Consider the following 26,075-nt stretch of genomic DNA (forward strand, 5'->3'; position numbering starts at 1 on the left):
CAATTAACCTGCTGCATAAACAACTGCATGACTGGGACTTGATAAGACGTGAATGATGGTGCGCTTTTGCGTGTTTACTTGTGTCTGCGTGGGCCTGTGTGGATAAGCCTTGCTAATAGATCATTTTTTATTGTACCTGATGATTGTGTGCAAGGCTGTGTCTCAGCACAAAGTCCATCTTGCGTAATGAAGTCAATTTTCCATTAAAGAATCTTGTTAACTGACTAACTTGCCATGAAAAGGAACACCAAGAGTAGTTTATGCACAACATATGAGCCAGACATCGTTGTTAACACTCATGGAAAGCCAAGTTTACCTGAACCCTTTCAATCGGGCTCATCAATGCCAAACATCCTTTCCGTAATACTTTGGATGACCTTGTTCAAGAAGAGAGAGAAAAAAAGGATTCATAGTCACAGAAAGGACTTCTAGACATAGTCGCTTTAAAAAAAAAAAAAAGGCAAAAACAGCCTTGAAAACAACTAACTTCATAGAAAAGAAGTTAGACTGAGAAACTTCATAACGCAAGTTTGATTAAAGGGAGATGAGTCAAGGACAAAAGCTTAACAAATCATTAGTCGGCCTTTATCTGAACTACAAGACATGATGATGAATTACACTTTGCTGAAGAGTGCAGAGAAGTAGTGATGGAAGACAGGGATGAGGAAGAGAGGAAGGGGATGATGTACTGGAATGTACCAGGTAAATGATGAAGGGCAGAGTAAGAGAGAGAATGAAGGAGGGCATCTTCAAGCCTCAGTGCTTTTCTCATTTAGCAGGGCTGTGTGCGTTCGTCCATGCGCACACGTGTATGTGTGCGTCATCAGGGTTCCCTCCCTTATATCATCCAGAGTGCCGTTAGAACAGCAGAGCCCACTTTAACAGAATCCAGAGGCTGTTTGCACTTGTTATCATCACAGTGGCTTTTCAAAATGCGTGATGTAGAAATGAAGGCAATTGACAAGTCCGGTTGTTCAGCGTCGGCCTGCTGGTGAAATAATCAAATGAGCCTGACTTTGTTGCCTCTGAAAATGACACCTACAATCACATTTCTATGTGTGATGTGACAGGGTGGAGAGACAAATAGGAAACAGGGAAAATCAAACAGATTGAGAGCACGGGAAAGAAAAGAAAGTTGACATTTCCAGGCCAACACCCATATGGGCAGCCTGATAAGATCAAGTCTTTGTGATAAGAAGGTTTTTACACAATTCTTTTCTGGAAAAAAACAAGAATGAAACATGTGTATTTCCTTTCTGGACAATGACAAATCAAAATTCGAGCTACCTTATTCTCAACCACTTAGAGAGCTTCTTCACGCAGTTTAATGGGATCGATTGCAGAACAGATGCTTGAAGGAGGAGCTGTAATTAACTTCCAGAGAAGCGATGCACTTTAGATAAAGACTCTAAACCATGCAACACTGTACCTTCTGTTTTAAAGTGAGCAATGAGTGTGCCTGCTGCCTGCATGCGTGACCACAGTGAATCTGCAGCACACTGCGGCAATTTATTGCAAGTCTGTGGTCGCCTATCTTAAATATACCAGCAATAGCATGCATAATTATACATAGTATATGAAAGTAGTAGGAAGTTGCTTTCTTGAAGAGTGCTCTTCAAGAAAGAGGGAAAAAATCCCAAAGAAACACAACTAATTTTAATTAATCAAATCACTTGTGCGTACACAGTTAAATAAATCAGAACTAAATATTTCAAAAATAAAAAAACAAGATGCAGCTCACTTACTAATCCTTTAATTTCCATTCCATAATCCAGGCTTTTCAACCTCTCTTTTCTCGTAAAGGTCACTTGCTGTGCCTCTCATAGGCCCGAGCTACTTTTTATTAACACACAGGAACAACAACTGCTTAAAGTCTTGTCTCAGACTTTGACATAAACTTTCAGGATGTGGCTTACTTGTGAAGTTCAGACAATTGCGGAACCTCAGCCAGAGCCATCGGCTCCGCTCGTCTACAAAACAGCAATCATATCGACCGTCTTTAAAGAGGTTTCCTGAGCTGAGGTGGTTCTTCAGCATAAAGTTGACTTAATTTCACGGTTCGGAAAAGGTTGATTAGAGCTTTTCAGCATCTGAGTAATATTAGGTTGATATAGTTACAGAAACAGTTGCAGCGTTTTTATTTTGACATCTTACTCGATTGCCGTCATGTGAAAATATCTCTTCATATGTATCTAAATGTCTTCGCATCGAGTTTATCACAGCGCGCACACAAAACTCCCTTCCTCAAAGAGCCAATTTATTATTTAAATCTTCGGTTTTTAGCTTTCCCCTTTATGCAATTGCAGTTTTTCGTACTTCAGAGTCTAAGGCAGAGCCGCTTTACAGTTGAGCAACACTAACTGAAGTTTCTGTATTGTGGTGTTTCATCTATCTGCTGCGCCTTTATCTTTCAGCTGCGTCTAGACAAATGTTCAATTAGGACGGAAACCTCATATCATAATCACGCATGAAATGGAATATAAAAAATGGTGTTGCAAGATGTGGAAGTCATGTGCTTGTGACTTCCACTGAAGAAATAAAATGATAAAATTGAAAAATCATGTGCTGATAATACTTATGTTGCCATTTATGTATTTTTATAGTATCAATAAGAGGTTTATTGACGTGTAACATCATTAGTGTGCAACTTTATGTCAGCATTTTTATACTGACTCTACAGTGACACAACAGATGACATGAAATCATATCACCAAGGTAATTAAACACGTAGAAATAAGCCAAATAAAAAAAAGAAAAGAAGAATAGATGAGAAATAACAACATAATGAAATATTATTTCCATTCATTCACACCGAGTCCTATGAGAGCAGAAAGGACAGCGGGTCAAGCTAAGTGTTGTTACAATGAATGAGTAAAGAATAACTGTAAGTTATGGAAAGTATGCAAAGAAAGTCACAGGCCTATTGTCACATTTATGCAAATACACACAAAGCAATCACACGCTGGCCTGAAAAAAGAAAAAGGGAAAAAAAACTGAAGTGTTAGCATTCAGCGTCTTACTAACAAACAAATCTTTTGCAAAAGGTCACAACAATGTGACAAGGTAAACTGAATGGGACTTCTGCATCCATTCAGAAGCCTATCGAGTCTCATCATATTCAGTTATGCATATTCAAAGCGAGTTAGAAAATGCTGGCCTGTTCGTTTTATTTGAGGACTTTGGCAAAGCAGGGTGACAGGATGCATAAATCTTTTGGGAGTGTGCTGATTTTGTCGCTAAAAGCAGGAACAGAAAGGAGCACAGTATGTGATGCCTCAATCTCAATGCAGTCTGTGGCCGAAAAGCCCTTTAAAAGAGCTACCACAAATTATGCTGAAAGTCCAGCATTTTAACCCCTTCTGGTAAAAAATAAATAAATAAATAAAAACAACCAAATAACATTAAACTAATGGGAATTTTGGAATATATTGCCTCAAGTGCACTTTACTTTATTAATTTACACGAGATGACCTCACACTGAAGGAAATCAGATGGTGTTTTTCAAGCACAATAGCCCATGTATAACTACCATATAGCCAACAATGACAAAAAAAAGAGGCTTCATCTAATTTTTATGTGCTTCATGTGACTAGTTATTCCTACTGCTCTAATGTAAGCTTAATGGATCATTATTTTGATGTCACCCAAATATTTGGCTGTTGCACTTGTTATTCACCAATAGCTAATGAAATGCTGATCGTGGTGAAATCCAAATAAAAGGCTTTAAAAAGCCTAAAAAAAGGAGAGACACACAAAAAAGACACATGCTGTTCAAACTGAGCATCAAGACGGGGAACGAAAGGTGATTTATGTAACTTTGGTTGTTGGTGCCAGATGGGTAGGTCTGAGTAAAGTTCTCTGGGTAAAAATACCTTGACAGGAAGGCAACAGTAACTCAAACATGGTAAGCAAAAGAGCATCGCTGAATGAAAAATACATAGAACCCTGAAGCAAATGCGCTACAGCAGCTAAAGAGCACACCGGGTGACAGCAAGAACAGGAAACTGAGGCTACAAATCGCAAGAAGTCACTAAAATTTGGAGAAGATTTTAAATATATTGCTAATACGATAAGTCTCAATCTATGAATCTACATCGCCCTGTATCAATGGTATATGACCTTTATAACTATAGCATATACATATTTTGATGACTGCTTCTAGCAGGATAACATGCCATACCACAAAGCTCAAATCAGCTACAATACTATATTCTGCTTTATCATGACATTGAACCGTTTTAACTTTGTATTAATTTGATTTTTGACTGACTGAAAAAGAAGACCAATGTACGAATATTTCAGTATTAATAGAAAAAAAAAAAAGTGTTATTTTGTTTTGATGGAGCATTCATGACTGCATCATAAACAAACAAACAAAAAAATGTGCTTATTCTGATGCATTTCCAGTTTACTATTCAGTTACACATTACAGCTTTTACCACATCAGCATGATTTAGCCACGCTTGATTCACCACAGCTTCACAAGGACTAGCATAAGCAACACAACCACATGGCTAATTAGCATAATATGAGAGCTTTGCTGAATGGGCCTCAGGTAAACGGTGGTACACAGTCAGTCTGCGTACAGTAAAGACAAGAAGCCTTAGCTTATTTTACAGAAATTTAGGCATTCTCCTCTAATTTTGGACTTGCACATAAAAAAAAAAAAAAAAATAAAAACACAAATATAAATATATATTTTTAAAAAATCCCAAATTATGTGCTACTACTTCTCAACTGCTAGTTATATTTATATACGTTTCTACACATGCTTTTTACATACAGTCATGTAGAGATAATGTATTTAGATTGAAGTATCGTATCCTGACTTGAAAAGCTGGCCCCAGAGACGATCCAGCTACGGAGGCCGTCTCTTGATTTCAATCCTACGTTTCAATTCTGTTTTTGCTACGTCGCACATCATCAGTAGTGGTGTAGCAGAAGCTGGAAGTGAAAGCAATTAAGATGGCTAGGGTATGGAGGCAAAAATCTCAATAGAGGAGAGTCAAGGAAGCGAGCTTCCCACCCAGAGAGTGCGTTATTCTAGTCAGTTTAAATGGTGGTGTGCTATGTTGTACTGTTGCTGTAGGCGGGATGAGATATGATGAGTAAAAAATTATAATTTCAAGGAAATAAAATAAAGTGAAGCAGAGCAGGACTGGAAAGAGCAATAAGTTCTGTCAACTAATAATCACACTCAAGAGGCTTGTTAACTCTGTGAGTCACGTATGAACGGGAAACAATCTGGCATCAAGAAACAAGAAAAGGATGAGCAGTCCAACGGAAACAAACAAAAAGAATAAAATATTCCACTAGAAGCAGACAAACAGCACAGTATCGGTGTCTGTGCTGTATCAATGCATGTGTATGAGTGTGTGCATGGCTGAAGGCTTCCACCTAGATGTCGTATCACAAAGTGTGATCAATGACAGAGCTGTCAGCAAAACAGTGCTATAAACATGCAAACCAAATATGCACACACAACCCTGGTTGTTAAAAGTGTGTGTGTGCCGGAGAAACATTTGTGATGGGAACCGACGTCACCTCTGAGCCTGAGTCACAATGCTGCCATCAATAGTCCAGTAAACCTGGACAGTTTTTATTCTTTCCGTTGTCGCATCCTTCAGACAAAACACAAATCTTTTGGAAAATGCGCATTTTAACACCCTGCATTTGCACAAATACAAACAAAGTAGATTTACAATTCAACAGAAATGAATAAATGCAGAAAGCTGCAACATTATAGTGTTTATTCGGCAATAGGAAGATGAGAGTACACAGTTGATTTAAAAGCAAATATCAGTAAAGTTAATCTGATTTCAGGACTAAAGTGTTGCGAATTTACCTACACAGCCACACTAAAGCATCAGGTGTGCATTTCAGGCTACGTCCCAAAGCAGAGTGTGACATAATCAGTCCCAGTCCCCCTCCCACCCCACCCGCACTACCCTGTTAATAACCCCTCCTTCAAACCCTGCAGTGGAATGTGAAGTGTTTAGCTCTGCGCAGCTCCAAGGCTTGTCCAGACCTTGTTAATACAGGCCTCTGCTCACTGGGGATCATAGCCAAGCAGATGCCGGTATAATGCATTGCTCCTCTGGCAAGATTTCATGCGCTCTGCAAGATGGTGCTCAAGTTTTCTAAGAAACGTCAAACTTTGCCCATATAGAAAAGCACTATATGAAATGCTTTTTCTATCTCTTTGTGATGCACATTTCAAGCTCTGAAAAATTAAACACAGCAAACACAGGTTCTAGCTGGAGGTACAGCTCAGTAGCCGTCTGCTGTACTAATTGTCCATTTTATTAAGTATTTATGGAGTTTCTTACATATTTCATGGCGTTTATGTTCCAAACCTGGAAAGGCCAAGAAAAATAACAAACGATCATGGCTTCTTTTTTTTCTTTTTTCTTTTTTTTTTGTTAAGCAGAGGTAACGTATGCCAGTCAAAAGTCTGCATTCTTATTGGACAGCTGAATAAAGCAGTGCTCTTTCTCAAGGTAAAAAGGGTAGGAGGGGACGAGACAAGACATGCTAACAACACAGAGTTGAAAAAAGAAATAAGGAGCTCAAAAATCAGACATTTTCAAATGCAGGATCAGAGATCTGCTGTATCTGCAAATAACTGTTTGCCTTTATTATAAGTTGGCAAACAGGAACACATGGAACAGATGGTTGTAGAGTTTTATTAAGATAGCGTTGTGTTATTAATTAACACAAGGAAACTGACGTGTGCTCCATGTTGCAATCTTCCACTATCTAGCACTACATGGAGTTTAACAGAAATGAAACACAGCATTCAGATGTGAAAATAAAATCCAATAGGAGCCTGGGGTAAAATTTAGACCTCTTCTGCAAAACACCACATGGCCATGTTTTTTTTTGTTTTTTTTTAAACATAAATCCCAGTCACCAAATCCCAAAGGAAGTAGAGCAGTTTAAGAAGATAGAATGCATCTCAATGAGAGATTATAATGCAGACATCCCCTGCAGGGATGCCATCCCAGGAGAAAGGGAGGCATCTAAAGTAGCAAGATAGAAACAGACAAGGAACTAAGAAAAGGAATGCTGTTACCTTTTCTTTCTCCTTTGTATTTGCACCCTCTGATGAGAGTCAAGTGAATTTTCCAGACTGAAAGCCCTCAAAGGAATGGTATGGCTACTAAAAATATCCCCCATAAAAGAGTATAAATAAGAAGTCAAGAAGAGAAACTATATGAAAACATTTCACTTCGAACAAAAGCAGTTTTGTATTTGTGAAATATGCCCATTTTTTTCGTGTTGAGACTTTCAAAGAACACAGAAATATGAAGCTTTAGCTTACAAATGGTTAGCTTATCATAGCTTATCTCATCTTAGCTTAGAGGCTAAAAACGGTAATCAGCATTCAGCCTGGCTCTGCAGCAGCTTGCTAATTAAACCCTTACATCTCAATATCAAACAGTAAAACAAACAATTGTGGTTTACTTGTTTATAATCTTTATGCTAACTTAGGCTGATAATAGCTTCATATTTAGCATAAAGAGGAAGTGGTGATGGCTGTCTTATTGCAGTCTATTCCATAGTTCTTATAATTGTTTTGTTTTGTTTTATCCTACACTGCAACATATGCTCTTTAATGACCAGCTGAACCCACTCAATTTCTCCCACCCATAGCGAACAAGTGTTGGTGAGATTTTAAAGAATTGAATATTTCTGTAGTTCTGAGTGGCACACTGCAAAATGAACTCCCTTCTTTGCTGTAAAAGGAAAGAGTTGTATAGTTTAGTCTCTCCATCCTCTTTTTTGTCTCCCATTATGTTTCCTTCCCCTCCCACTTCCTCTCTTTTTCTTTGCGCCCAAGCTTATATATGGCTCCAACTACCACAAGAATCTTCTATTGTCTTAATTAAATGTGACTGACAGTAGCAACAACAACTATTCATCTACAACAAAGAGGCAGGGATTTGAACATGTTTTACCCTTACATAAATCCAAGCACAGTGCAATGCAGTTCATATACACTGCAGTTCTGGGATCTTGGTTAAGTCTTCACCAGTCTGACTGCCTGTAGAGTTTTATTGCTAATTAAAATGCTGCAATAAATCTGTTATACTTATTGTGTAGGAATTGTTGAGGTGAGCTTGGTGTGTTTCAATGTGGGGGGACAGGCAGAGCCACGTAAATCAAGTCCAAGGTCAGCTTTGCAAAAAAAAAAAAAAAATGGGGAGAGCAGTTGCCATGCCTACAACATGCATGTGCAAACAGAGGCTCACAGTTATACAAACACATGCCACAAGGCTACGCAGCCATCAGCCATCTTTCCATTTCCTGACTCGCTAGCCCAGCTGAGCTCTACAGTAGCCCAGAGGTCAAAACACAAATCATGTAAGCTGCAATCCCTGCCTACGCACTCTCACTGGTAAATATTTAATCGGTCTTGAACACATTTTAACACCATTGCTGCAGGATGTCCATCATATTAAGACACAAATAATTATATTTGCAAAGAAGCATTGCATGTGCACGCTTGTGGTTATCCAACAAAGGGCAAATTAGCCGCAGGTACACTGGATCGCAATGCACCAATGCACACTGCAACAAGGAGATGCCTGAGTGTGTGTGCATCTATTTCCCAAAAGACCCGGAGAGTGTGTTTGATATGCCGAGTTACTGCCACTGATTCCTTTTGAGTTTACTGCACGCTGAGTTTTTCTTTAGTTGCAAAGCTCAGAACTATGACTGTGTCTGGAACCCCAGCTAACTGACTTGATGAAGAGCTACGCAGGAGGTGCCTCCCGTTTCCTCCCCTCTTTTCTCTCCTCTCTGTACTCCACTTCTGCAGTCCTATGCGGTTTTCTCCTCCCTCCGTTCCCTCTCTTCTCACGCTCTTGACATCTCCTCGCTCCCGCTTGCGCTCCGCTACGTCCTCTTGTCCCTCGGCCACTGAAGCATAAATACCACTCGCTCAGCACCTAGCTGCAGTAAAAAGTCATTACCTACATTAGGGACAACAAAAAGTGTCACTGACACCAATGGAAAAAGCAATACCTTTTACTGCTTTGCTGCCCTCGGGCTTGGTAGGTGGGAGTTCATACTGAAGTGGAAGTCAGACAAAAAAGTGCACACACAGACACACACTCCTGACCATATAGTGAATGTTACTCTGCATTTGCCCACGGATGACTGTTTCAATAAAACACCCATGAAACATCTTCAAACAGCTTATTTTGAATGTCAGAAAACCACACAGTGCATTCCTCAGATGCGCACATTTAAATGTCATGCCCACGAGTTTAATTACAAGTCAAATTTCGACTAAGGTGTGACGACGCCACTCCTTTGTTGCACTTCAATCACGCTGACCCAAAATGTCAACAAAACACTGACATCCCACCTTGCTGCAGGCAGTAACATTTTTTTCCATCCTTGAAGTAGTTTCCTTTCATCTTTCACCCCCCTCTCTCTCACTCACACTGATTTTGTTTATAATTAAAAATTCTCTGGCTGTAATAACTATCTCAGAAAATGTCCACCATTTACAGGAATGCAGAAAATTATGTGTTATCTACTTATCACTCAGCTGGGCTGGCTGTCATTTGCTTTGGCTTATACTCAGGAAGTATAACAACTTCTTTAGGTCACAGTGATTTATTGTTGTGGTAATAAAATATAAAACCTAAAAATATTTTTTTTAAATATACACATAAATACATTTTAATGGCAGGTCACTGTTAAAATATGAAGCATATCCCCAAATGCTTCCCCTGAAATGAAAGTTGGATGATTTGGAAAAATATGAAGCAGTACGGCCTTTGTGTGTCAATAGTTTGAAGTTTGTGAAAAGATCATGATGCGCAGCACCAATCATGATTTCCCGACATCGGAGTCCAAATCTAATGGCAGTTTGTGGGTTGTTTGCTGTCAATTTCAGGCTCCTATCAATCAAAGCACACCCACAAATCCCTGATAAAACAGTTATGAGCTTAGGAGGGTTAAGCTGACGCACACACACAGCAAGTAAATCAGCTCCTCCAATAGAGGAACGTCGTTAAAAATGGGAGATTCTTGTTACTTTCCTTACACTTCTAGAAAACAAAATATCTCATTGGAGAAGGTGGAAACAGAGCATGGTTGGTTTTTTCCTTGAAATGGATTTGGTGACCTATTGCGTGCTCGGCAGGCTAATTAGTTTTTATCTTCTTTTGACAGCCCTGTGGTAGACCTCTCATCACTCACTGCACAGTATGCGATGCCTTTTTCAATTTTTCTGTTTGAGGTTGTTATTGTCTTATTCATTGTTTCAGCTCTTTGAACAAATCTTCCTCACTGGCATCCTCAAGGGCAATGGAGTTGATGTGATCTGTTGCTAGAAATAGGCCAAATGCATCACTTCTGTGGTAGCAGATCACTGAAAGCCTGGCACCCTGCCAGGCACTAAATTGCTGGGTAAGATCATCCCCTTGCGACGACACGACTAAGTACCCTCCTTTCTCAGGTGACTGTCCACAGCTGTCTGATATCATCACACCAATACAAAGGCTGTCTTTTTAACTGCTACTCTAATGTCACATCAAAGTATTGGAATTCTTAGTTTTAGCTGGTCTAAAGCATATGCAATAATACAAGAAATAACTTTTACTGCTTTGACAGAAAGTAATGAAACAGAGAAGGCCAGTGCTGATAGTATAGGCTAAATAATCTATTCATTATTCATAAGAGTTGTTTTCCCCTAATGTAGCAATTGAGATAATGTATCATTTATGTCAATTAGGTAGCAAAATATTATTTCTCTTTGGAATCTCAGATATGAGGATTTGCTGCGTTCCTTTCTTTTCTCCTTGAGAAAACGTATCATTATGTTGGTACATTGTAGACTGATGGTTGAACAAAAGTGCGTCGCAATTTTCTTTGCTCTTATTAACTATTATTAATCATCTTATGGCCTCCAGGATTAATTCAATCTACTTAATAACATTCCACTTGTAAATAAAGAAACTGATTATCTGTGTCAGTGTGAAGAAGAAATGAGTTTCATCTTGCTTCACCGAGAGAGACAGATATTGATCATGATTACTATCAGTTTAATGGGTCCAAAAATAGCTTGGGAAGCTCTACTAGGCAAGAATCATATGTCGCTCAGCTTTTACACAACGAGACAAAGGAGAGAGCAGATCGCTCATTAGAGAGAGAACCCAGTTGAGCTCACCACCCCCAGACCCAAACACTCACGGCTTAATGCTGAGGACCATCACGTTATTGTTTAAAGCCTGTTATAGGTTTTAACATCATTGAACGACAAGGACAGGTGCTCTCTTTCCCAACACTGTGCTCTCTCTTTCTCAGTTGTTGCCTCTAAACCCTGCCTCTCTCACACCATCCATTCCTCTATTAGGTCTGCTGGAGGCAGGTAACTCCCATGGCTAGAGTAGATAACAGCCGCCATTATCAGATTCCCAGCATTAAAAGAGCAGCTCAGTATTGATCGCTGTAGCGCCTGGTTACAACTGCTCTGCCTGCGCGATGCTATGACAGTCTGGGTATGAGGTCTACCTTCAACCCCACCAACATCTAGCATTTCACAGTGTGATTCATTATTTACATACTACTTACATTTTTAGCTTTGTTGACTGTGCAATAAAACCTTTAGTCAAATGATCACCTAAAATGATCACATAAAACAGCATTCCTAATATTTTCCCAATCCTATCATTCATGAAACTGGAAAAGCTTTCCAAGTCTTGCTAATGTGCTAGAGTAGAGCATGCTTTCCCTGGTGGATCATATGGCTGCAATATTTTTTGTCCACTTGAAACCGTTTTGGGCTTACTTCACCTCGTGAAAATCCAATCTCCTCCAACTCTGCCATCTATATCCTTCACCAGATGGTCTTCGGCCTGCCCCTCTTTCACTTTCCAACACTGGCCCATCTCAAGACAGCATTTGAAATTCTCTGAATCCATAAAACACAGCCAAGCCATTTTAGCCTCTTCATCTTTAGTTCCTGGCCATGTGCTGCTACCATGTTATGGTGGGTAGGCTTGAGGAAAGTGTTTGAATTCTGGAAACCGTACTAGTGGAGATTTAGCCCTGGTAGGGTCAACCACGGCAGGCAAACAGCGATATCATTGCTATACTAACACTATATACACCAATTCTCAAGTAGGCATAACAGTAAGACAAGCCCAGGCATGTCTGAGAGCAAGAGTGCCTCTGATGATGATTTAGTACTTAAAGAGCTACTTCAGCAAGCTCCAAGAAAGCAGAGTTCACTAGGAAATACAAACCTAACGTGGGGAAAAAAATACATTTGTTTCAAAAGAAAAATAATAATGATAAAAAACTAAAACCGTCAAGTACAACCAGGCTACGAAGGAGGAGATACCAGCAGCTTGTGATGTGTGACCTAAATGTACACAAATGACTCAGCCAGGCTTCGCTAGCTGCACCAGCTGGTTGCACTCCCTATGACAGTAAGAGCAAACATTGATGGAAATTACTTGTGTGGATACAAAAAGTTCAAGTCCCAAAGCCTAAGATAAAGAAAACATTAAATTAGGTTAAAATATATATATATATTTTTCAGTTTTTATTATCGGACAACATTGTTAGGGTTCCTGTCGAGCTACAAGGTCAAGTTATTTTAGTCAATGTTGAACTCCAGTGTTAAGCAGTTTATACTTTTAATTAAAATACGTTTGTACTCACAGTTGACTCCTCTTGTGTTGCTATTGCTGGCCCCTTGTTCCAATAGATTAACATTTTAATTAAGTAGTATGTCAGCACTGACAGCTGACAGTAGCTCATTAGAGAAAAAGATGGAAAATGTATTTTACGTCCTTACACTTGCAAATACAGCTGCATTCAAAAGTTATTGTTTTTTTCCTACATCATGAGATATCGTGATCTAATTTTGAGGCTATACTGCCCAACCCTACATGGGGCTAACAAACCCATCTCCTAAAGACTCCACCAAGTTAGTGTTCTCATTGTAGTTTTTCTAACACAGAGATGCAGAAGGCACTACGAGATCACTACACCAGCTTTAGATGAAAACTTGTCTAAGGCAAGCAGGAGCTCGACAAGGACCCGAATTCACTATGCCGCTAGGAGGATGAGACGTGTAACTATGTCTGAAGCATCAAAGACAGCTCAAGGCATCAAGGAGATTAATAGGTATCGGCTGGGCATCCCAGGTAAGAGCGAGAGCAGGTTGAGTTCCTAATATAGTGGTCCATTATTCTCAGCATATTACCAAAAACCCATGATCATCTATCATGGTGTGGAAGAAGCACAAGATAGCACTGCTGCAGAGTCAGAGGAGAGAAAAATCCAGCAGCCTATTTAAAGAGATTACATAATTGATCAGATTACTGGAATGCACCGGTTAATTAGCAAAACATGTAAATTATCACAGTGCTTACCAGGACTGAGTCATAATTGAATATCAGCCACTTTTTGGAGACTCATATTGACATTATATGATTAGGGATGTAGTAATCTAATATGCTGGATTGGTACAATTTCCAATAATGACTTCATGTGGCCAGATGTGCTGTGACATGACAAATCTGGTTTCATTTTTGGTGTCTGGGTTGCTATTATTACAAGTTCAGTGAGGTACAAAGATAATATCCACAGTGTGCATGATCATTTCCAAGTTCATTATTTAAAGGAAGTTGGAGATAAAATGAAAAATCAGTTGTTTAAAGAAAAAGGGTTTGACAAATCTGTCCTCATGTAGTTCACAGGAGCAGAACAGAGTGGTTCGAGCACAAAGATGATTTTTTGGGGGGTAAACTTGCATAGATTTGCCATTTTCTTGTATGCGTAAACACACACACACACACACACACACACACACACACACACACACACACACACACACACACACACACACACACACACAAAAAATCCCCAATCCTTGATCACGTAGCAGTAAAATTCATAGATAAAAGAACAATCCTTTGTTCTTTTAAATTCTTGTCCTCAAACGTTAATTGCCTTGCCCAGTGTGGCATATGTGCATGGACTCCTAAAGCAAAAACCTTTCTTATTCAGCTCGTCCACGGTCACAGCACATTGTGACATTGCACTGAAAGAAAAGACGACACGCTCTTTAGAGGCTCTTCCCCTTGAGAGTGAGGCCATAAAAGAAGAGGCTAGCTACGCAAGAACAAACATTTCCTTGTCCTCTGCTACATGACTGAACAGTAAGAGTGCAAGGGGAAGCGGGATCATATTTCAGAGCCGGACAATACGGGGCAGAGGCCAACCAGGAGGCACAAAGGGCTGACGCGGTGTTTTTTCACCGAGTTTCTGTAAGTGCGAGCTGATGTGCGTTTGTCCCTGTATGACACGTTGGCATGTAAGCGGGCCAGATCAGGACATGCACTATGTGTAACACTACATGGCCTTTCTATTCTAGTCAACCAGACTCATCACTATACCCATTAGCCAGACTGCTGCTCAATCAGCCTCACTCAGGGAATATTCAACACATCAAACTTGAGCCAGCTAATACCCTCTCAGGGCTGTCAATGCGACTGCTAAATGAATAAATCGACGCACAGTCACACACTTGCAAACGCCTGACACGTGACAGAGCGCCACGGCTTTCTTTTTTGCTACAGAGATGGAAACGGCTCAAAATGAAGATTCGCACAAAAATTTGCCCTTTGATGGAATTTCGCCTTCTGCTGCTCGTCTTCACAGAAGAGCGCGCGCAAAAGCCAAGAATTCAAAACAAGACTTGCGTCCAAGTTCTCGCTGTAATTTATTGGACGTTAAGCTGCATGAATATTGAGTCACATTTGTGCATGTTTGTGCGAGTGCGTGTCATTGTTCCAGAAATGCCACCTACCTTGACAGCAGTTGTGACTCCATCCTCTGTAGTGCTCTGTCCATTCTGTCAAGACAAGCAGATGAGAAAAAGTCGGTCAGTGTGGATGTTAAGTGCATATATCACATGTGTCTGGATGGGTCTAAAGGAGGAAGAAGCGAGGCACGGCGATATTTGCAAGACTGCGTGGGCGGCAGCAGTCCACTGTATCCAGCACTTTGCTCCTTCACTAGCAAACCTAATAATCTAAGGCCAACACACAATTGCATATCCTCAGTAGGCAAGTCTCACTGAAAAGGGTAATCATTGGTATTTGGAAAACAATGATTCAATGGTAGCTATTGTGAAAATCAACATGCTGTTCCCACAGAAGAAGTGAGTGACTAACTTTGAACATATGGTGGGATTTCAGACAGATTAGTTGATTAGATGTGGATCTTATTCCACTGCAAACAAAGATTAAAAAAAAAAGAAAAAAAAAAAAAGAAAGAGAGAGAGACAGAAAAAGCCACAGCAGAACGATAACAAGAGGAGAGTGATGTAATGTTTTACATAGCAGGGGCTGCGATGATGTCAGTCCAAATCAGGATCATTGGTCAGAGAGGCCAGGCAGACGAAGACCGACTGTCTAGCTGGCTAAGAGCATTTAGACATTTAATAAGAGCTTGCATGAGGTTCAAACACCTCTTCAAAACACAGAATAGTGTGTTTAAACTCTTTCATCTTTATCTCAGGTATCCAGGCCTGAGGTGCACAACGCCAGTCTAGAATTTGTTGCAACTGTATGCAAGTTTAATAACTGAACTGCATTAATATGCAAAGTTACGACTCATAACATCTTGACATCATGGCGATATCTACACAAATATGTCCATATTATTTTTTTGCATTCTTTCATTTTTAACGAGACAGAAGAAGTCAGTGCAATTTAGCAAAAATGAAAGACCCGTATGAAATTGGTTATTATTTAAAACTGTTTTGATATAGCTTAAAACCCACAATAGGCACAAACTTCATTTTAATGGCATAAGCGATTAACTGTGCACTCCGGCATTACTAATGTTCATCAGAGGCTGTCTCGTCAGAAAATGTGTCTCCTAGCTCCTGCATTTTGCATTAGAAGAGAGTTCTATCTCAAAGGCAAGTTCTATTAAGTTCTGTTTAATGTGACACTGCACTGCTAGGTTCAAATAACCTGACCTCAGTTTCTTGCATGATCCCACTCTTTCATCAGATCCACCCTTCATGCTCAGGGCCTGTGTACTTTAAACTCTACTTTTTGAGATTCCTTATAACTGAATGCTTTCAGTGATTAAGGAAACACATGAGTGAGGACTTAAAAAAAAAAAACCCTCCCCACCCCATTTCCGCTTTAGGCTTTGTTTTTCCCATTTCAGAATGAGACTGTTCACTTCCTTGATGCAGTCTTCCTCTTCCCTCAGACTGCAGAAAACACAACAGGGAGTCAACACAATGACAAGCAATAAATAGAAAGGACGTAAATTGTATTGAAATGAACAACCCTGGGAGTTTCTTTCTATAGGTGCTTACTCTGATGATCATTAGACTCATTATCCAGTGCAGAGCTGGTTTATAGACCAAAATGTAATTATGAACACAGAAAAGTCCCAAAAGATTTTGATCCACCATGAAATACCAGCTGGAAAGCATGTGATTGCTTGATGAACAACTTTCTTTTTTAACGTGACCATGATCTCAAACACAGTGCCAATGCAATTACAGCATACCTGGAGATCAGTCATGGATTGGCCTCCCCAGAGCCCAGACCTCAACATTATTGAGGCAGTATGGGATCATCTTTACAGGCAACAGAAGAAAAGAGAGCCAACATCCAATGGACAGTGTTGATATATCCTTCAAGAAGCCTGGAGAACTATTCCTGAAGACAACTTAAAGAAGTTACCAGAAAGCTTGTCTAAGAAAGTTCAGGCTGCGTTGAAGAATGAAGGCAGTCATAACAAAGATTTACTCTCAAGTTTATTAGAATTGTGCAAACTGCTTATGTCTTATATACTGTATTTCCAAGTATGGTTACACATATTTACCAGTATCCTGGAAAAATATGAAAAAATTAGGGGTGACTCAAGACTTTTGCCCAATACTGTTTAAATACATTGTTTTGTTAACTGTAGACTTAAACAGCATATATGTATACATGCATTAAACAATTTTATTTATTTTTTATTGCTATGATTTAATGCTTGTCTGAATCAGGTCTCTCTTGTAAATTAGACATTAAATAAAGGCTAAATAAATATACCTGCTCAATAATATACCCATGTACATTAAATATTTATTTTACTTATTTATTAAATAAGAGGAAATAGAGAAAAAAAAACTGTAAAAGGTGACAAAACAGACAATTATTCCTTAAACACTTAACTGTAAAGTACACCACTTACAGCTTTGTTTTACTTTTACTTATCTGTTCTGGCTGTTCCTGTATAGAAACGCTGAGTGCAGTAGGGGAAATTTCTTGTGTGTGCTGATTAATACAGCTTGATTTTAAGATATAGGCAGCGACAGCAGAGCAGCTTTGCTACTCTCGTTTGCTGAAAGGAGAAAAAAAAAAGGCCCTCTGACAGAAAGCACGCAGACTGTGGATTTAGTTTACTGTCGCTGTAATACCTCAGAACACATTCGCTCCCGTTCTGTAAGACTGGATGTGCCTGCCGACCGAATGAGATGGCTCATTTTCTGCTTTGAGTTTTATTCCAGTAGTACTTCTAAATTGCAGGGATAGTACAGCTCTGTACACCTCCAGGAATTTTTACAAGTTGGACTTTAATCATGATCAAGGGGGGGGAGATTTAATTTAGCCATACTGCACCACTCATAAAGATTTTAATAGCCGTAATGTGAGGGGATAGGGTAGAAAACTGAAAAATGGAAGCAATTAAATGGCGAAGTACAGTCAAAAGTTAGGCCCAGATGTGTTTAAGGAATGATAAAGGAAATCTTGAGGAAGTGCAGAGTCTGTTGGTGTAATAGACACATCAGGCTACTTTGAAGGAACTCTCCCCGCCTTACTCTGGTATTCCCTATATCGGTGTGGCTAGCTTTGTTTGTACCAGGATTGGGGATTCTATTTGTGTGAATGTAACTGTGTAAGTTTGTGTGTGCGGTTCGCATCGTCTTTCTGACGTTGCTGCTCAACACATTTCAACCTCATTAGCACTGCATGGCTGATCCAAGTGGCCCAGTTAATGGTGCTTTTCCCCCCCAGTGGGTTTCCTTAGTGAGAGCACAGGCACACAAAAAAGGGCATATAAATATGCTCAAAGTGTGCCGTTTAAATACAAACACAGAAGCAAAAAAATGTGCAATGGGAGAAATATTCAGACCACAAGCATGCTGTAAACCGATTTAAAGACCAACGTGTTAAGCAAGTCTGAGCCAGACAGCAGAAATTCACATTTTTCTCACAGGACTCTGTATGATTAGGCAAATTAAAAAAAATCTCAGAGCACTGTTGGTCTGTGTGAGTTTGACAGATAAGTCCACGTTTTACAGTGTGAGCAGTACAGCCCTGTAACTAGGCAACTAAGAAATACAATAACCACTTATTCTCTATGCCTGTAATACTATCTGAAATAATTTCTCGTAATCTCATCAGTGAATATTGACAGCTTCTAGTCAGTTCCAGAAAAAGGATAATAGGTGTTTCTCCTTTTTACTGTGTGCCAAGTAGTTCCTTTCAGAAGTCGGCAACCTTAAAAAGATAGAGAGTAGCACTACTGCCTACAGGTATGGCTGAGGCTGTGCAATGTACACTTCAGGCTTTAGTGACTTGATTAATATTTACCTCTAAAAACCAAAAAAGGTATTAGAACACAATCTTTCTTTGAACCTATCAAGCTGAGGGTTATGTTATCACATGCCTTCCTCCACTCCCAGGTGCTCAGGTGCTCCACAGATCACACCCAGATTAGCTGCAGCTAAGCCCGCCAGTGCGAACACACACACACACACACACACACACACACACACACACACACACACACACACACACACACAGCAAAGCATGAATGTGAAATGAACTCTCAAGAACCTGACAGCACACTGCTGACCACACCTTGCTGGGAAACAGCACACATTCCATCTATCAATCTTACTTATTTTAACCTCCTTCGCCACATAAGCTTGTGGAATCCTGCTCTGTAAGCCACGGCTTGAGAAGTTCTTATAAATAAACACGCATGTTTACATTTTAATTTTAAGCCAACAGATGTGGGCCCAGATCTGGACTGAAATACATTCTAACCCAACCTGGCCAGCTTGTACATGACAACTTTCTGCCAACATCTCACCGCACTTATGAGCTATTAAACCTGAGCTGACACAGAAGCGAGAGGGAAATCTTGTGAACTTAAAAATTAAAAATTAAACAAAACAGAAGGTCGACGTGGAAAATATGTCGAATATGAGTGGAGGAATTTACTCATTTGGATCGGCGCAGTTTTTCCTCTATTTGAAATCCACAATTACCAAATACTGACATAAGCATGACTCAAAACCTTTTGGTGGACCTGCCTCAACGTAGTAGTGACAGGGGCTCATGCAGGTGCTAGTGACTCAGCTGGGACAGCATGAGCATATTTGTTAAAGTGCCTTTATCAGGGATGAATCACTGAAGTTCATTCACAACAGATATAGGTCTCAATCAAACACTTTTTTTCCCAAATCGCTCACTTCACGCGTTTCTCTCTTGCTTGCTTGGTCGCAGAATAAAGCACAAAAGCGAATTTAACCAATTTCCATTCATGGCACGGTGATGAGCTCCAAACACAAGTACTTTTATTATGAGTGATGAAGGGAAAACAGACTTCCCATCAGTTGGTGTATCAGAGCACATCATTCTCTGTGTGGGTTTTTTTTTCCCTTTTTTTTTTTTTTCTAAATCATCCAAAAGTGCGTATCTCTGTCTGTTCCATCTGCCCATATGACTCGCATGTTCACTGGCACGGCCTCCTGTCTAAAACTCAAGCTTTCTGCTCAATCAATCTGATCCCAAAGCTATTTGAAACCAAAGTGTGCAGCTGGTTGGTAGGTTGGTGGAGATAAATGGCAGAGATCCCATCCTGACTGGCAGTGTTTGTCTGATCTAACCAATTACAGATCTTGGATTTCAGTAACCAACGCTGAAACACAATAAAAAAAACAAAAAAACAAAACAAAACACCAAAATATAGATATACATATAAAATTTATATATATATATCATATATCCTGATTTTTATTTTATTTTATTTATTTATTTATTTATTTTTTACACACACACACACACACACACACACACACACACACACACACACACACACACACACACTTTTTTTTAAACCAGGAATTGCACAGATTTGATTCACAGAGTTGTAACTATAACACGTTCCAAAGGCAGGGCATTTTCACAGCGTTAAACTTAGCACTCTTCACAGGCTCTGCACCACCATCTGTTCAACTGTGATATGCTACTCAGCCAACTCACATGCTGCAGAATACTGTCAATAGTGGTGCCTTCGTGAACAAACGATGTCAAGATGACTCTGTTTGAATGTTAACCAAAGACTTTTCTTTCCATTCATTATACTCTTAGACTCATATTTCTCTCCTCCAACAGTAACTGCCGTAACTGAATCTGTAGGGGGAGATTTTTCAATTTCCAAATCTTCATATTAACTGCAGGGGTCTAATTTGTGAAGACTTGTTAAGCTGTCTGGGATATTTCTTGTGTTGCAGTTAGGTTAATAGAGCAAATTTAGACAATTTCACATTTTCTCTAACCAAGTTAAATTCCCACTGCTATCACATCAGAATGATTATGCAGACTGAGAGGTAGAAAAATGAGCTTCATTTCTAAATGACAGATCTCGCAAAGCTGATTGAGGAGACTTGCAGTAGTATGCACAAAGCTATTCATTGTAGAGATCAGGCACCTGAAACAGGAGCATCACATCACTTTACCCACTTAATTGCAGGGGTAATTAAAAAGAGCAAATCCAAACAACCAGACTGTGCCTACTGTCAGTATCATTACTACAAGCCAGGTTTTGTTTTAAAACACAGCAAACTAGAGAGACTAGACTAGATTGCAGTCTGATTTTTTTTCCTTCATAACCATAAATGTGGTAGCTTGCAAGCAGCACCTGAAGTGCTCATTAATAATAATGCAACAACACAATTACAGGAGGGTGGACAACACTGTGGCTACAAATCTCTCTCACTATTTCCCTAATTCTATAAGTTCTGAAGTGAAATATGAGGAAAAAGCATGCTGAACACTGATATGCATGCATTTTTGATTATATTGCTTTACATGCATCTTGGGTGTGTATCGTGCACTTTTTTATAGCTTATTTTATATTGTGTGCACCTCCCTAGGGCTTACAGATGGACACCAGATAGCATTCAAATCTGATAGCAGGCATCCTCCCTCGTGTAAGCAGGTTGTTTCTGTGCACTATGCCGGACAAATGTTTACAGTTTAACCTGCAACTCATTAGCATTAAATTATAAGAGTCAAACTTAGACTTGAAATCTATCACCCACCATAATCAGGCTACAGCTTCTCCCACTGTGATTACCCTATATACCGCAAACAGCGATCTATAGAAGCCACTATAGAGGTGATAACAGTGAGAGAGTGTGAAGATGAGCCTTTACACGGCACGACAAACTAATCTACCCTGTGGAGTTGAGCTTTGCAATTGAATTGATCGTGAGCTTCAGTGACTGACTAGAAGGTAAATTAAACTGGGGGGGGGGGGGTCTTTAAACTACTTTTAGGGAAATCCAAAGCTCTCAAATGAACTGATAATAATGAAGCATTTTTCTATTGGTTAAGGGAGCCCGGCAAAGCTTTGGATTGGTTCTTTTACCCCTCCCAAAAACCTGAATATCAGTGAAGATTTTTGAATGGACAAGTCAGTCTGATTGCAAAACTTGTGTTACCCCAATTACAAATACACATTTTATTCAGTCGTTTCAAGTAACTTTACTCTCAATCACTTTTTATAGAAAGTAGTGAATGGTGAACACAGTGGATGTGGGGTTGTTCGTGAAAAAGCACACGCAAATGTTGGCTATTTTAATCTGAAAACAAAATGCGCAAAAACGCACAAAAAATCCGCCCAAGCCATGCACCCAGTGCCAACACTGTCACCTCTCTTTACCTCCGTTTCGAGCTGCACTAGTTCCATTGTGGGCCATGGCTCCGCGATTTGTGCAAGAGGCATTTTCGCCGGTTTTTCAGTTTCCCCCTCAGGTGCGAATTTTGGTCAGTCCTGGTTCGTCCCAACCGCTCCTGTCAAGTGCAGTTCCGAGAAGCTCCTCACTCAGGTCCCGAGTCCAGTCACAGGAGATTTATCAGCACTTTGCTCTCTACACAGCGGAGGGGGACACACATACGGTCTCTGCAGTCAAGAGCTTTGCAAACAAACGTAATCCCCGTGATTTGACTTCGGCGACGATGGGTAACTCGTGCGTATTTGTTGAAAGTGATTATCCTGTTGGAAACAGCACAAACACACACCCAAAGCAAGCGTGTCCTTTCAGGTAAGAGCGTTGGCTTGCTCGGGATTTTGGTTTGACAAGCGGGAGAGAAGAGCGCAGAGAGCAACACTGATCCAAGCTCCTTTAATGAGGCTGTGTGAGAGTCTAATGCCACCTAAAGGAATTATCCGGAGCACGGGCTGTCCTTGCAATCGACGCCGTATCGGATCTTTATTTACGTCTTCCTGTGCGCTCGTGAATTCATCCAGTCAGAACGGCAAGACTTCTTTCTGTCCGCCAGCTTCCTAACGCTATGCGATACGCTCAGAGACCTCAGTGTGGCTCTGTAGTACGAGCGGGGATGCAACTCGAGCTGTTATTGGCAGGCTCCGGCAGGATTTTATCCAGCCCCCTTCTGTGCTTGTTCCGCCCAAGTCTGATCGCGCCATCATCTGGTAGAGAGTGGATCTGCAACTACGTAATGCGTACCGGGAGCCTGCTGCCGATGGAACGGCCTGCTTTCTTTGATGATGTGGTGCAGCAGGTGCATCAGAGGAGTAAAGATCCTTGGCCTTTCAAAGAGGAACCTTTAAATCACCATCAGCTAAAAGCATTGGAGGAATATTGGATTGCACAATATACTGATCACAGATGGACTTGCCAGTGCAGAGTCCAATAGAGTTCTCCTACCCAGAATGGCACTGCTTTCCTCAGCCAGGCCTCTCAAATTTTTAATTCAATGAAATTACATTTAGTGCACACTGGCTTTTGGACCTGCATCATCACTTCCTCTGGGTCTAAAAATGACATGCACCGTTGCAAACATTACATAACATTTGTGGTTACACAATGATGTAAAGAATTCAAGAGAAGGGAGCAGAAAAGACTAGAATCAAAGGTCGTGACCGGTGGTGTTTTATTCTTTCCGGCCATTACTCTGATGCAGCATTCTCTTCATTGACAACAGCTCTTGTGAAGGTCCTTGTAATCTTCAGCGATATAATACAGCCCTCCACCCTCAATACTTCTCCGCTTCATTCACTGCTAAGTGGATTTTGCTCTTGGCCAGCTTTGGTTACTATTGGCAACTGGAGGGCATAAAAAAACGCCTTGTGTTGTGGATCTGATAAACTTTTGATTCAAACCAAGATGGGGAAGGCAATGCATTCACAGAAACACAAATAAAAAATTAAGTGGAATGGAAAATTGCTCACAATTTGGCACCTTTCTTTCAGTGGCGGCGTTATCTAGGTCTAAAATTCTACTGCTGCATTGATGTAGCCTGTTTATCTAAGTGCTACAAGATGTTAAACACAAAAGAAATGAACTAGAGAAGGAAGCGCTTCTTCTCTTGTGTAGCTGCACTTTGTTTCTAACCTGTTGGCAGCACCTCTTCTGTTTACTCAAGAAAAACTGCCACACTAATTAATGTCTCAAGGGTTACTGCAGTTTTCTATTAATATTCATACTATATAACAACAACAACAACAATAAAAAATACACATGCATATACCCACACAAACATTGCCACACACAGGGGTTTGAAAGGGGGGGGGAAGGGAATATGCTGACTGTCCTTTTCCCTTCAAATATCGCAGTGGTTATGTGTAGCCTATTTATCGTGTAACAAATTCATACCATCAAGGAGTGACCAAAAGGTGACATCGCCCTTCCTAAGTGGAGTATTATGCATCATGCTGACATTGTATGCAATATAGAAAGTCACAGCTCACCCAGAGATTGCATTAACCCATTGATTTGTCTCCCATGGTAAAAAGAGCTGCTAAGAGAAAGCTCATGGCACCTCGTAATGGTGTTTGTCAGTGAAGCCATACGACAGACCATCCTTTTCTTTTCATCATCTCTCATCCTCCCTCTCCTCATTATTCCTTGACCATTATGTGCTGGGCAAGTGTCGCTCTCTCCTCTTTCTCTCTCTCCACCACTCCAAGGATACCAGTCGAATGATCCTGATGGTTTGCCACTGTGCACGGCTCATCCTGTGTTATATGACATTTTTGGTGTGAGCCTTCAGTGGAAGTGAGGGGTGTAAATAAAGGCAATTTATAGGAGGAAATAAAGTGATTATCTAGAGGGTTGAAAGGTCGCATCAAGAGATTTAGGAAGAGTGCGGATGACCTAAAATCAATACAATGTAAACTGCAAATTATAAGCAACAAAGGAGGCAAACCTGATAAAACAAATAACCGAACAAATGAAAGTCGAGACTGTCTTTGTGTTAGGAGTGCTGTACACTGCTATACTAACTTACAAGGAATCTCTTATTCTGTTCATGATGCTGTGGTGATATCACATCTTACACAGATGACTCAGAGGTGTTTCCCATCCAGTGACTCTGGGAATGCCCTACCCCCACCTTCAACAGGAAATGGGCAATATGACTCTATACAGCTTCATATGCACGTGCAGCGGAGCAAGACTAGCTTATTGGAAAGATGACTAAATCGTGTTTGTTGAGCTGTTGAAGCCAAGAAGCAGCAAAGTAGATGGCTTGTTCGGCCCCCCCTAAAGGGCTGCCTGCAAAGTAGACAAACGGATACAAACCTGACCTTGTTGATTAACCTCATTTTCATTTTGAGCTGAAATCACAGAGGTAAAAAGGAGAGAGAGCGAGACCGAGCATGCGGAAGGAGAAACAATGAATTGTGTTATGTAAGTCCCTGTAAACAGGGCAATTAAAATGCAAATACATGGATACTCCAATTGTGAAGTGGCAGTCGGTTTCGAAAAAGCATCTCAAAATAAATCTGCTTATCTATTGCCTTTGCTTTTCTCTGATTTATTATTTCTATTGCTCTTTTAATTTTTTGTATGTTTACATTACTATTGTGCCATAGATGTACATCAATTTTTTATCTGTATTTTGAAGTGTTGCGCTTCTTTAACATCAACTGAGTGAACCAAGCACTTTGTCTGTATTTACTGTATTTCAGCATTTATTAAACGTTTTCTTTCTGCTGTCGAAATGCGACATATAATAAAAATAAACAGTAGACATAGCCTATTTTATTTACACAAGACTGATACCACATGGGTTTCTAACAACTCCTTTATTCTTAAACTAGGGAGGTACACAGGAAAAATGGTTAGCAACACATTATTAGTAGCAGTATTAGTATATTTCTGTTTGTATATGTGTGTATGTTGGAACAACCTTACATATAACCAAATGATATATGTAAGGTTAATAGATTTTAAACAGTTATGTTTTATGTTTTCTTTCCTACTCAGCTTTATAACAATGAGTAGATCTGCAACAATCTAAGGTTAAGTATAATTCTGTTTATGGGTAGTTAATCCAAAGGATTAATTTGATTATGCAACAGAGACACCAGGAAATTACTGCACTGAACAAATTAATTAGCTGCTCAATAGTGAAGCAAAGCTAATTATTCAATCTCTGCTGACTGACTAGAGAAGGACAAGATGCAGTTGTAATGACTGAAAATACATCCTGGCTTTGTGTCATGCACAAATCATGAACAAAGAGAAGAAAGATTTATTATATTTCAAACATCTGTGGAATTTCCATTAAGAAATAGTTAAAAGGACAGAATGACTAAGGATAAAGCCCACAGGCAATACTGATTGGGCATAGAAATTTATAAAAGAAAATCAAGCAGAGTCAAAATACTTTAATAATCCCTAACAAAATTATGTGGGTTACAGTTATTCCAAGAAAAGAGTGAGGAATAAAGAAGAGAAGACAGGTTATAGATCTAAA

At 39.9% G+C, this 26,075-nt stretch overlaps 1 protein-coding gene across 2 annotated transcripts in view; it reads right to left on the reverse strand.

The window, feature by feature from the left end:
- The window catches only part of rps6ka1 (ribosomal protein S6 kinase a, polypeptide 1), a 51,972-nt gene that overhangs the window by 23,537 nt on the left and 2,360 nt on the right, over positions 1 to 26,075 (reverse strand). Inside the window, exons 1-2 of one of the 2 annotated variants that reach the window (XM_085441980.1) lie at positions 22,012 to 22,686; positions 14,843 to 14,887 (exon numbers count right to left, since the gene is read on the reverse strand). In XM_085441980.1, coding sequence (XP_085298106.1) covers positions 14,843 to 14,887; positions 22,012 to 22,074 — 108 coding nt within the window. In that variant the 5' untranslated portion in view covers positions 22,075 to 22,686. Of the gene's footprint in view, positions 1 to 14,842; positions 14,888 to 22,011; positions 22,687 to 26,075 lie in introns of those variants that run through there. The other variant, XM_085441981.1, reaches the window with a different exon arrangement.

Source organism: Copadichromis virginalis, linkage group LG19 (assembly GCF_057382275.1).
Source record: "Copadichromis virginalis isolate Kocher_CV1m ecotype Utaka linkage group LG19, C_Virginalis_male_GT1.1, whole genome shotgun sequence".
Taxonomy (NCBI): Eukaryota; Metazoa; Chordata; class Actinopteri; order Cichliformes; family Cichlidae; genus Copadichromis; species Copadichromis virginalis.